The 12,267-nt window shown below is 45.9% G+C and overlaps 1 protein-coding gene across 1 annotated transcript in view; it reads left to right on the plus strand.

Moving 5' to 3' along the window:
• The window catches only part of ABCC12 (ATP binding cassette subfamily C member 12), a 72,871-nt gene extending 63,687 nt beyond the window's left edge, over window positions 1-9,184 (plus strand). Inside the window, 7 exon segments of the mRNA XM_003263023.3 lie at window positions 1,281-1,370; window positions 3,778-3,967; window positions 4,408-4,567; window positions 5,685-5,763; window positions 6,798-6,911; window positions 8,445-8,609; window positions 8,718-9,184. Of these exon segments, the coding sequence (XP_003263071.1) occupies window positions 1,281-1,370; window positions 3,778-3,967; window positions 4,408-4,567; window positions 5,685-5,763; window positions 6,798-6,911; window positions 8,445-8,609; window positions 8,718-8,804 (885 nt within the window). The 3' untranslated portion in view covers window positions 8,805-9,184.
• The last annotated feature ends 3,083 nt before the right edge of the window (window positions 9,185-12,267 follow it).

Consider the following 12,267-nt stretch of genomic DNA (forward strand, 5'->3'; position numbering starts at 1 on the left):
CTCACACCCAGAAGCAAGGGCAGCAATGACTGAAGGAGTTAGTGGCTATGTACCTCCGTGTACCCCAGCTTTCTTGCCCCGGCACGGGACAGTTCCGAGGTGTGCTCCATTCAGTGTCCCAGAGCTCCCAGACCAGCCGGACTCTCAGTTGCCCACAGCGGTAACGTCTCACAAATGCACCTGGTATGGGCGGCCTCTCTTCCCCTGCTCACTCCTCCATCCCCTCCTGGTACAATCTGGGTTCACCGCCTATGTTCGTTTGTGAAGGCTGCTGTGACAAATTACATGCTTGCAGGCTTCAAACAAGAAAAAGGTATTCTTTCACTGTTGTGGAGTCAGACGCCCGCACTCAAGGTGTTGACAGGGCCAGCTTCCCTCCGGAGGCTTGGGAGAATCTTTCTTCTCTCTTCCAGCTTCTGTGGCTGCTGGCCATCCCTGGCATCTCTTGTCTTGTAGCTGCATCACTTCAGTCTCTGCCTCTGCCTTCACGTCCCCTTCTCCTCGGTGACTTCTCCTCTGTCTCTTATAATGACATTTATCACTGGACTTAGGACCCACCCAGGTGATCCAGGATGATATCAAGATCCTTATTAACACCTGCAAAGATCCTCTCTCCAAATGAGAGAGCATTCGCAGGTTCCAGGGATTAGGAAATGGACACATCTTTTAGGGGTGGGGGACACCATTCAACCTGCGCTAATACACTTCTTGCAGTCAAATCTTGGGCTTGGCTTTTGGGAGATCCAGGCCTAAGGTGGGTGACCTTAGCAAGCCACATGCCCCAGCCTGAGCCTTGACTTTCTCATTACTACAGCAAGAAGACAGGCTTGATGGTTTTCTGGTCTCTTATGGTGATGTGGTTTTCAGTTGCTTTTTGAGCAAGGGGTTAGGGGAGGGCTGCTCTGAGATGCAAGACCCTGCCAGGTGGCAGCAAGGGGCCGATACCCAGCAGTTCTGCAGCTCCCAGGGAGAATTCCCACCACTCAAAGAGGCATGTGATCAAGTGGTTCTGTGGGGAGATGATTCTCACCATCTGGAGTGCCAGGGAAAAATGTAATTACCATTTGTTTCTAAATACAAAGGAAGTGTTTAAAGGCAAAACACCCCAACAGGAATATCTTTACTTCTGGGCGCTTGGCTGGGAAGGCAGGCCTCCTGTTTGTGCCGCCTTGCACGAGGCAGGGGAGGGGTCATTCACCAGGGCTGCCTCCTGAACGGGGAGCTGCAGAACCCGAAGGAGGAAGGGGCTCTAACTGCGGCTGCTCGCTCCTTTTCAACAGCTGAGCGGACTGCTCCAAGTTTGTGTGTGAACGGGAACAGAGACGCAAGCCAAATTCACCTCCTTGGAGCTGCTCAGGGAATACATTTCGGTAAGAAATTAGTGCATCAAAGAGGAGGGACAAGTTAATTTTGGCAGGACTTGGGCAAATACTGGGTCTTTTTAGATGTGAAAGGGGTCTTTTTAAAAAACCAAAATCGCGCCGGACATGGTGGCTTACGCCTATAATCCCAGCACTTTGGGAGGCCAAGGCGGGCAGATCACCTGAGGTCAAGAGTTTTGAGACCAGCCTGGCCAACATGGTGAAACCCTGTCTCCACTAAAAATACAAAAATTAGCCAGGCATGGTGGCGAGCGGTGGTAATCCCAGCTACTTGGGAGGCTGAGACAGGAGAATCACTAGAGTCCAGGAGGTGGAGGTTTCAGTGAACCGAGATCGCTCCATTGCCCTCCAGCCAGGACAACAAGAGTAAAACTCCATCTCAAAAATGAAAAACAACAGCAACGACAAAAAACCCAAAATCGGACGAGTCATCCCTCTTCCTAAAACCTGTATTTACAATGCATTCTAAAGTCCTTGTTGTTGAATGCGAGGTTCTTTTTAACAAGGTTTCCTTAAGGGCTGTTTTGATACACAGAAAAATACAATTCAGTGGTTTACTTTGGTTTCTAAAAATATTTTGCCAGGCTCAGTGGCTCACGCCTGTAATCTCAACACTTTTGGAGACCGGGGCAGGAGGAATGCTTGAAGCCAGGAGTTTTAGACCAGCCTGTGCAGCATAGTGAGACCCTGTCTCTACAAAAAAAAAAAAAAAAAAACTTAAAATTTGCCACGTGTAGTGGCGTGCACCTATAGCCCTAGCTACTGAGGAGGTTAAAGAGGGAGGGTCACTTGAGCCCAGGAGTTTGAGGCTGCGGTAAGCTATGATGATGCCAATTGCACTCCAGCCTGTGCAGCAGAGCTAGACCCTGACTCTAAAATTTTTTTAAGTTAAAAATTATTATTTGATTGATTGAAGTCATAAGTTGAAAAAATAGAAGCTCAGTCTAACTCTTATTTAAAAGCTTTTATATCCAACTTACAAATCTTGCTATTCTTTTAAAAGAAGTCTAGCCAATTCTAGCAATCACATTTAGGTGCCTTTGAAGAGTGTTTGGCTCCATTTACAAACTTAGTTAAACACTTTAAAACATTTTAAACTGCACTTTAAAATTTAATGCATTCAATTTGTTTTTTAAGTACCTCAGTGATCTGATTTAACAACAAACCTTCCTGAGTTTGTATAAATTTAATAAATTAAACTTATAAATATAGTAAGCTTTAAGTTTTCATGACAGTATCAATGCTATAAACAGTAAACTTTTAACTTAAAATCATGTTTAAATCAATTATTCAATTATACATTTTAAATTAGAATCACAAGCCCAAGTTCTGTTAATATATTGTGAATACTTGAAACACCAAGCGTGCAGATTTCTTAAACTAAAAATATTACTGTTACAGTTTCATTTCTCTAAAATATTTTTATTCCTAATTCTAAATCTTCTAGGGGTTAAAAATACTCAGTCCTTAACAATAGAGGTATTTTCTCAGCTAAATGAGGTTGCTTATTGACCAGAGATCTGGGCTGGTCAGCCATCCTGATGGGGCACATGGGATCCCTATTTCCAGCTGTTTACACAGAGGTGACTTAAGAGGAGGGGCTGCTCTTGTGATGAAGCCAAGCTGCCCTACTCCTTAATGAGCCCTTGCATTTCTTGGACTCTTAGGAGACTTAAATGTTTTTTTTTTTTCATGTATGTCTAAAGACCTCTGAACTTGACATCCTGCATTCTTATCATCTTTCTACTTCTAGCATAATGATGATTCTTGCAGATCTTGAAATTATATCTGTTTGAATTCTGCAAATTCAAGGCTATGTCTGGCCTTGTCATACAGCTTCAGGGCTACACTTCTGACATTTTCCCAGGCCCACAGGCCCAGTATGAGCTTCCCCTTGTGTATTCCTCTAAGTCATCCATCCCTCTATTCGCTAAGCTCCAGCCACATTACTTTTCTTTCCATTCCTCAAATTGCCCAAGCTCATTCTGGCCCCAGGGCCTTTGTACTAGCTGTTCCCCCAACCTGGAGGGCTCTGGACTTGATTCTTTTGTAGCTGGCATCCTCCCAGCACTCCAGCCCTCAGGTCCAATGTCACATAGGTGCCTTCCTCAAACCTCAAGTACTTTTACTCTCCTACCCCCCTTGCCCAACACACAAATCACATTCTGTATCCTATTGCAATACTCTGTTTTATTGTCTTCGTTTTAAATTTTTTTCTTGTTTATTATCTGACATCCCCACTGGAATGTGAGTTTCTAGAATTAAGGGTCATTATTGGTTTATTTCACCACCGTGAATAGCAGTACCTGAAACTGTGTGAATCAATGAATGAATTAGTTAAATAAATGAAAAAACAAATGGCTGTTCACTGGTCATTGGTTATTCTCCTTTACAGACCTGTGTTCCCGAATGCACTCATCCCCTCAAAGTGGGGACCTGTCCCAAGGACTGGCCCAGCCATGGGGAGATCACCTTCAGAGACTATCAGATGAGATACAGAGACAACACCCCCCTTGTTCTCGACAGCCTGAACTTGAACATACAAAGTGGGCAGACAGTCGGGATTGTTGGAAGAACAGGTTCTGGTGAGGACAAGCTCTGCTTTTGTTTCTTTCGGGTTGTTTTCTTTGGATTTCCACTGGATGTCCTAGTTAAGTCACACCAGAGAGTGATGTGTATGTGTGTCAGATTGGCTATTTCCCTCAAATCTCTTTACTGTAAATTAGGATTTCAGGTTGAATGGGTGTGTAGAGATGGAAGCAAACACGTCAGTTTTTGAATTAATTAAATGACAATCATTCTAGTGCAACAGGGCTCCAGAGATGAGTTGTGTACTAAGGGCCCCTGCAAGGATGGGCAGGTTAACTGTGTCAGGGCAGCCCATCCCTCCACCCCCACCCCGGTGAGGATGCTTTCTGTCTACACCATCATCCTTTTGGAGCCATTTGCATTGCATTAAAAATCCCACTGATTAAATGCTTGGATATGATGTTTGGTTTGTTGTTCTTGCTTTTATGGTTCCCAGGAAAGTCATCGTTAGGAATGGCTTTGTTTCGTCTGGTGGAGCCAGCCAGTGGCACAATCTTTATTGATGAGGTGGATATCTGCACTCTCAGCTTGGAAGACCTCAGAACCAAGCTGACCGTGATCCCACAGGATCCTGTCCTGTTTGTAGGTACAGTAAGGTAGCTGTTTTTAATCATTGTGCATTTCTATTTTTGGAGAGTGAAATCAGACTGACCAAGAACTTTGTGATGTCCCCAGGGCATGGCTGGCCTGGAGCTGTTCTGTCTGAGGGAAGCAGTATCCCAGGGGCCTCACAAGCACTGCTGGTCCCTGTTTCTGCATCCAGCATTGGGAGGAGCCAGGTCCCGGGGTCTGAGCATTACTTGTGTTTTATAAACACATTATTAATGAACAAGATGCTTCTATATTCATTCATACACTGAGCAGATATTCCGGTGGCTCTGGACAGCCCTAGTTTATGCCTGTGTCCCAGCATCCCATCAGGTTTAGCAATGGCCACTCTGAAAAGTGTCCCAGTTTGCACAATAAAATAAATAGTTACCCCATGTATATAGCTATCCATTGCAAAGTGCATTCATGTATTTCCGCACCTAAGTGAACAGAAGCTATTTCAAGGACAAGAACAGTAAGGCTGCAGCTTCTATGGGGCTCCAGATCTGATATCAAGGCACAAGGGGAAAGGCAGTTTCTCAGTTAGCCAGTGCAGTGGCTCTCTCTGTAATGAGAGGAACATTTCTCCCATAGAGCACCAGATGAAGTAGGGTAACTGTATTTACTATATTTAGGGTTCATTGTTTGAAAAATGCATTCTGCCTCTTGAAACAGTAGATTTACATTCTGCGTCTGAGCTGCTCAGCACCCTGTGAGGCCCTAGGAGTTGCCGATACATGGAGTGAAAGATTTGGGTTGCTCACTCTCCCTCTTTCTCTGCCAAGGATTTTTATCAGTTCAAACCCACTCTGCTACTCGGGACTGCTGAGAGGCCCAGGTGTGTCTTTCTGAGCACCTTGCTCAGAGCTGCCTCTCGGCAGGGTTCCACCTGTCATTGCCTGCCTCAGTGGTCTCTGCTCCATCGCAGAGTTGTAGGCCCTTGGTCTCGTGACCTGAGGTCCATATTTTGTGGACCACTGTCCTGTACTGAGCACTATTCTTATAGCACGAGATCATCACATGCCACCTCCTACCCTCCTCCACATGCTACAGAAAACTTGCTCCCCATCCATCCTCTCATCCTTGGAAATCTGGCTCCCTGTCCTCTCCTCTCCTTCATTGCAGGTACAACTTGGATCCCTTTGAGAGTCACACCGATGAGATGCTCTGGCAGGTTCTGGAGAGAACATTCATGAGAGACACAGTAGGTCTCCGGGGCTGTTGAGGAGGAGTTTGTTTCCCAGCACCACTGCCCTAGATTCCTGGCCTACGTTTAAATTTGACAAGCACCTAGGCCAGCACTTAGCCAGGTTTATTTGTGGACACCACGTAAGTCAGTAGAACATAATCCTTAGGTACTCTTTCCTATTAAAAGCAACAATAGGGCTCTACAATGATCCAGTCAAGAGCACTACATGTATCATCTCACTTGGCCCTTACTACAATGCTCTGAGGTTGGTACTCTTACCCCTAATTTTAGAGATGAAGAAATTAAAGCTCAGGGAAGTAACATGCCCAGGCTAGTGAGTAGCAGGATGGAGACTTGAACTCAAGCCTATCTGGCTGTGGAGCAGATGGAAGGCCCTGCTACTCTGCCAATGGCCTCATTTGCTTATTAGAACAGACAAGCCACAGAAAACGGGAGGGTGTGGAATGTTCTGGGAATGGCAAGTATGGCTGGTTAGAGAGAACCAAACCATGTGCGAGAGGGAACCCTGTCCTATAAGAGCTACAGCCCCAGCTGGGGTCAGCAGGTGAGCGTGGCCACGTCTGCAGCCCAATGTGATATTTTTCCAGGACTTGGTACCAACATGAGCATCTTCCATGGCCACTTTGGCCTGTCACTCTGGATAAGTCAGACCCTGTCTTACCCTTCCTTAATGTCCAGAAAACTCTCCCATCCCATCTCTATTTGGTCCCTGAAAACAACAATCCAGAAAGCCGTTTCCACTTGTTTGTGTGCTCTCTGGGACTGCATCTGCATCATTTGTTCTTTTGGTGAATTGTCTATGGGGTTCTATGAGTCATACTGTGATTTTAAATTATTAATGTCTGCCTACTCCCCGGTCTTTCCCTGGTGCCTGTTTGCAATATTGAAATGATTGTTGTTTTGCACTTTCTTTGCCACAGTAAAATAAAGCAAGCTGACGAATGCAAGAGAAGGGGCAATCAATACAGACAGCATAGGACAATTTTATAGATCATCAGCACAAATGTGGCATTTTCTGTGTTTTATAGATAATGAAACTCCCAGAAAAATTACAGGCAGAAGTCACAGAAAATGGAGAAAACTTCTCAGTAGGGGAACGTCAGCTGCTTTGTGTGGCCCGAGCTCTTCTCCGTAATTCAAAGGTAAGAAAACATGGAAAATGGATTGGTCAAATTTTGGATATTTCCCGCAGCGCCACTCAATCCAGGAGGGAGTGCCAAGCGTATGTCTTTCAGCAAAGAGAGAGCAATTGAGCCATTTAAAAACTGATCGCTTTTTCTTAAGACAAAGTTGTGAGGGATAAAAATTGAAAAGTAACAGCCATTTACAGCAACAGCACCTTCCTCTCCCAGGCTTCCCCTGGGGAGGTCTCGCTTAGATTTTCACTCTGCTCTCCTAAGTGGTTTGAGTTTGAAAAATCTGTCTCCCAACTTTCTCCCATTGTCTCTGAACAATTCTGAATCTGGGTACACTGTCCCCAGGATGCTCAAGAAGGCCATCAGAATGCTAGGATATGGGAATTGTACAATTTATACTTATTTTTCTTTGTGACTTAGCCACCCTTACTTACTGATTTCCAGGAAGGGATTGCTGTTGCTTTAGTAATGCCAGTCTCTGAAGCCTCATCAAAGGTGTGACCCATTGTGTGTATTCTCTAGATGTGCTAATGTCAGGGGAGAGGGACCAGCATGGATCTGATGCCTGCCATGGCACTGCACGCTGCTAAGTGGTTTAAGTGTAGTCTCCATTTCCAGCTCATCAATAAGGCATAGCCCCCTTTCACCTACGAGGGAACAGAGCCTCGCAGAAGTTAAGTAACTTGGCCAGTCAAGCAGAGTCAGGGGTTAAGGTCAAGTGCTCTGATTTGCTAAATCAAATCCGTCCTGTGATCAGCAGAATAATACCCCCACCTCCCCAAAGATGTTAATGTCCTGATTTTTGGAACCTGTGAACATGTTCCTCTGAAACTCTTAATATATTAACTTACTTGGCAAAAGGGACCCTGCAGTTGCGATTAAGGATCTTGAGATGGGGAGATGATCCTAGATCTGGGTGGGCTGAGCGTATTCATATGGGGCTTTCCAAGGAGGAGGCAGAAGAGTCAAAGAGAGAGAAGGAGCTGTGATGCCAGGAGGGGCTGTGGGCCAAGGAATGCAAGTGGCCCAGAAACTGGAGAGGGCAAGGAAACAGAAAGAATGCAGCCCTGACAATACCTTGATTTTAGGATTTCTGACTTCTGGAACTAGAAGATAAATTTATACTGAGTCTCTTAGTTTGTGATCGTTTGGTATGGCAGCAATATAGGAAATGAATGTAAGTGCTGGTGTGCTTCATGCCGACTCAGATTAGCACAGTAGATAAAGCCTGTGCAGCCTGTCTCCCTATGAGTTTGTAGGGTTAGAATAAACCACTTAAAAAGAGGAGTAAAGGATAAACAACTTTGTCCCTCTAGCAGGTGCCTTTGGAAAGATGGAGGTGATGTGATGTGACTTTTATTTCACTCTTGTTCTTCTCATTTTTTTTTTAAGATGGATGTTTAGCTAATTACTTTTCATCCTGTGGTCTTATTTTTCTTCTTCTTCTTTTTTTTAAAGTAAATAGAGCCAAGGCTATAAATTCCCCTCTCAGTGCACCTTTGGCTTAGTATGACCTTTACAATGTTCCCTCCTCGACAGATCATTCTCCTTGATGAAGCCACCGCCTCTATGGACTCCAAGACTGACACCCTGGTTCAGAACATCATCAAAGATGCCTTCAAAGGCTGCACTGTGCTGACCATCGCCCACCGCCTCAACACAGTTCTCAACTGCGATCACGTCCTGGTTATGGAAAATGGGAAGGTATAGGAAGCTCTTTTGGCTTCACCTCCCCAGAAAAGTCCAGTGGTTTGAGCTTTACAGTGGGTAGATATTTTCTGATGATTTCAGTTCTTCTTCTCTGACTTTCAGGTGATTGAGTTTGACAAGCCTGAAGTCCTTGCAGAGAAGCCAGATTCTGCATTTGCTATGTTACTAGCAGCAGAAGTCAGATTGTAGAGGTCCTGGCGGCTGATTCTAGAGGAGGAAGAGGCTCTGTGAGATGAGTAGGAGGGGTCTTCAGGAGGAGGGGCTGTCCTCTCCGCAGGCAGCCCTGGTCTTCAGCCCCTCCCATCCGTGGAGTGAGCTGGGGCTGAAGTTGTCCCCACTGCTATACTCAGTCCATGTCACCCCACTTGGTGGGCTTGGGGTTGGTTCTGGATGGTAAACTGAGGCAGACCCAGCTAATGGATTAAAAAACTGCCCTTCACCTCCCGAATCCCCAAGGGTCCCTCACGTGTTTTCACCAAAACCACCCCAGTGCCTGAGATTGAAAATATTGTAACTTTCAGTTAGAAACCAGCCACAATAAACAAAATGGGAAAATGCCTTAGGATGGAGTTTGCAAGGTTTCCTTGCCCATCATCAGAAGGAAAAAGAGCAGAATTTTCTTCTCATTTAACCCCACTCACTTCCATCTTGACTGGGTGACAAGTGGTAACGACACGGATTTGTAGCGTGAAAGATTGAATACAGTGTTTGGCCAAAAATTTTTTTTAAATCATATTATATGTTTCAATTGATCTATTAGAATAACCAAGAAAACAAAATGCTGGAGTTTCTTTATAAATGACACTTTTATATCTTCTTTATTCGTCATTAAAACGCAGTAGGAAATTACCCTGAAATGTTGCCTTGCAATTATTTCACTGAAGATATTCCAATTTCTGTACTACTTCCTCTCATAGACCCTTGTTGCCTTCTCCCTTCACTCAGTAATGAAACTTCACAGTCGTTTACCAAATAAAAAGCTTTCTCTCCAACCTTGAGGCTGGTTCTGATGGAAGCACTAAAGACGTATTCCCAGCAGCCCCAGGAGTGAGCGCTGCTAACTCATGGTGATATTTGGGAAAAAAAAAATTATAGAAAATCCAGCAAGCTCTTGTGTAGTAGCCGCCAAGGGGCACACCGGGAGTTCTGGCTGTTTCTCATTCATCAGGAGTGAAGGCCCCATGAGCTTCCCTGGGCCTGCTTTCCAGGCCCCAGGCTGAGCTCTAAATACAGCTCAGGGCAGTGTGGTCAGCAAAGCTTCCAGACCACAACCCCCCACCCCACTCCCCTTCTAAGTGTTGGTCACATACTTGCTTCCCCAGACATGGAGGAAGGAGTGCCTGTCCCTGGGAGCACTCGGGAAACACTTGTGGCAGCTGTGAACGACAGCATCTGATGAACTCACTCAAACACAGCTGTGGAGCCTGGCGGACACCCCTCCCAGGTGTGTGTGCATGTTAAGAGCTTAATCTGGATTTCTGGCCAAAAAGCCAACAGCCAGCAATTCAAGGGCTGGGCATGTGAGGTTAACCTCCAACTGATTATTCTCCAGCCCTCCTCCGGCAGGGGTCTACCCAACCAGTGGGGAGGTGAGCACACCTGGCCTCAGGTAGAGCTTATAACTTGGCAAGTGTGTGAAAGCCCTGGCCCAGCAGCTTGGCAGCGATGGATCCTGCCCTCAGCAGACGGTGCACTAAGACATGTGGCTGAGAAGGACATGAGCCAGGGGGTTCCTTCCGTGGGCAGCTCCAGGCCAACTGTGGATCTCTCTGTGAAGGGACACAGTGTATCTTTGCCTGATCTGAGCTTTCCCCCATGGTGCATGACCCTGATCGAAGGTCATTAAACCCACATCCACAGTGTTCTGAGCAGCTGCTCCCAGCTGAGTGTGGGCATCACCTTTATGGACATATGATAACTCCCCCAATATGACAAGCAGACTGCGCAGTCTGTGCTGGCCGTGGGAATCCATGACAGTTGTGCAATGTCAGGGAGGGATGCTTTACTTTCTACCAACTTGACACCAGCCAGATAATCAGTCTGTGATTTCAAGAGGTGGTGTTTTCATGAGGACAGAGGATAGGCTACAATGATCTCTGCTGCTTCTTCAGATGCATTGAGAGACGAATCATCTCCTATGACTCCTTTTCTGCCCACTCTCGCTTTGGTTTACTCTGGCAGAAGAAGAACACCGACATTGATCCTGATGTCTACTGAGACCTTGCAGTGTGCCAGGGACTGTGACAAGCATTTTCTCCATGAATTATTTCACTGAATCCTCACCTCACCCCATGAGATGGGAATTGAGGCTCACTGAGGCTAGTAACTTATCTACAGATGCTCAGGAAGGAAGGGACAGAGATAGGGCTTGAACCCTAACCAGTCTGGCTCCACAGGCCCTGCTCCCAACCCCTTCACAACAAAGCCCCTCCAATCCTTTCCCCTTGGCCTGTTGCAAGGACAGTGATGGTCATCAGTATCATCCCTGGGGGAGAGTGACTTCTGAGGGTTTGGCTGTTTGCATGCATAAGACACGAAACCATCTTAGCAAACCCCTCTCCCACCCCAACCCCTTGCTATCACTGCCATGTCAGCTAAGGGGAGACTATGTGAAATAATAGTAGCCATTTAGCCAAATTCCTCAAAGCACAGGTTTAGATTATTAAATCCTCAACATATCCCTGTGGGGTAGGTGTCTGCTATGATCTGAACATTGTGTTCCCCCAAAATCCTCATGTTGAAACATAATCCTTAGTGTGACAGTATAGAGGTAGGGCCTTTAGGAGGTGACTAATTAGGTCATGAGGGTGGAGACCTCATAAATAGGATTGGCTCTCTTATAAAAGAGACTTGGGGAAGCTTGTTCACCCCTTCCTCCATGTGAGGACACATAGAAGGCATCATCTATGGGGAATGGGCCCTCACCCAACACCAAATCTGTTGGCACCTTGACCCTGGATTTCCCAGTGTCCGGAACTCTGAGCAATAAATTTCTGTTGTTTATAAATTACTCAGTCTAAGATATTTTATTATATCAGCCTGAATAGACTAACACAGTACAAGTGTTATCCTTATTTACTGATGAGGAAACTGAGGCATCGAGAAAGTAACTTGACCAAGGTCAGCCACTATTGAGATTTGAATCCAGGCAGGTTGACTCTAAACAGTATGCTCCTCCAGGAGTATGAGACCAGCCTGGGCAACACAGTGAGACCTCGTCACTACAGAAATACATACAATAAAAAAAAAATATGCTGTTAAATTCCATGCAACACTGCTGGAAATGCAATCCTCCTGGTGAGAAAGAGCAGTGCCTGTGTTGTAAAGCCTGCGTACTGGTCTGGGTAGACTCAGTTATGCCGCAGTAACAAAAGACCCCAGACCACACTGGCTTATTTCTTGCTCATGTGACACGTCCATCACAGGTGAGCTGTGGCTGTGCTTATCCTCTTCACTCTGCAACCCAGCAGAGCAGAGCAGTCTCTGCCAGGAACATCATGTTTTGTGATAGAGGGCAGGCAGACATGGCAATTGGAAGTGATACATGCTACTTTCATGGGCAAAACAAATTGCCTGGCTGCTCCTGAGTTCAACAGTGTGGGTAGTGGTGGTGGTATATACCCCACTCCACAGGGAGGGCCACCACAGGGCA

The sequence above is a fragment of the Nomascus leucogenys genome, chromosome 2 (genome assembly GCF_006542625.1).
Source record: "Nomascus leucogenys isolate Asia chromosome 2, Asia_NLE_v1, whole genome shotgun sequence".
NCBI classification, from domain to species: Eukaryota; Metazoa; Chordata; class Mammalia; order Primates; family Hylobatidae; genus Nomascus; species Nomascus leucogenys.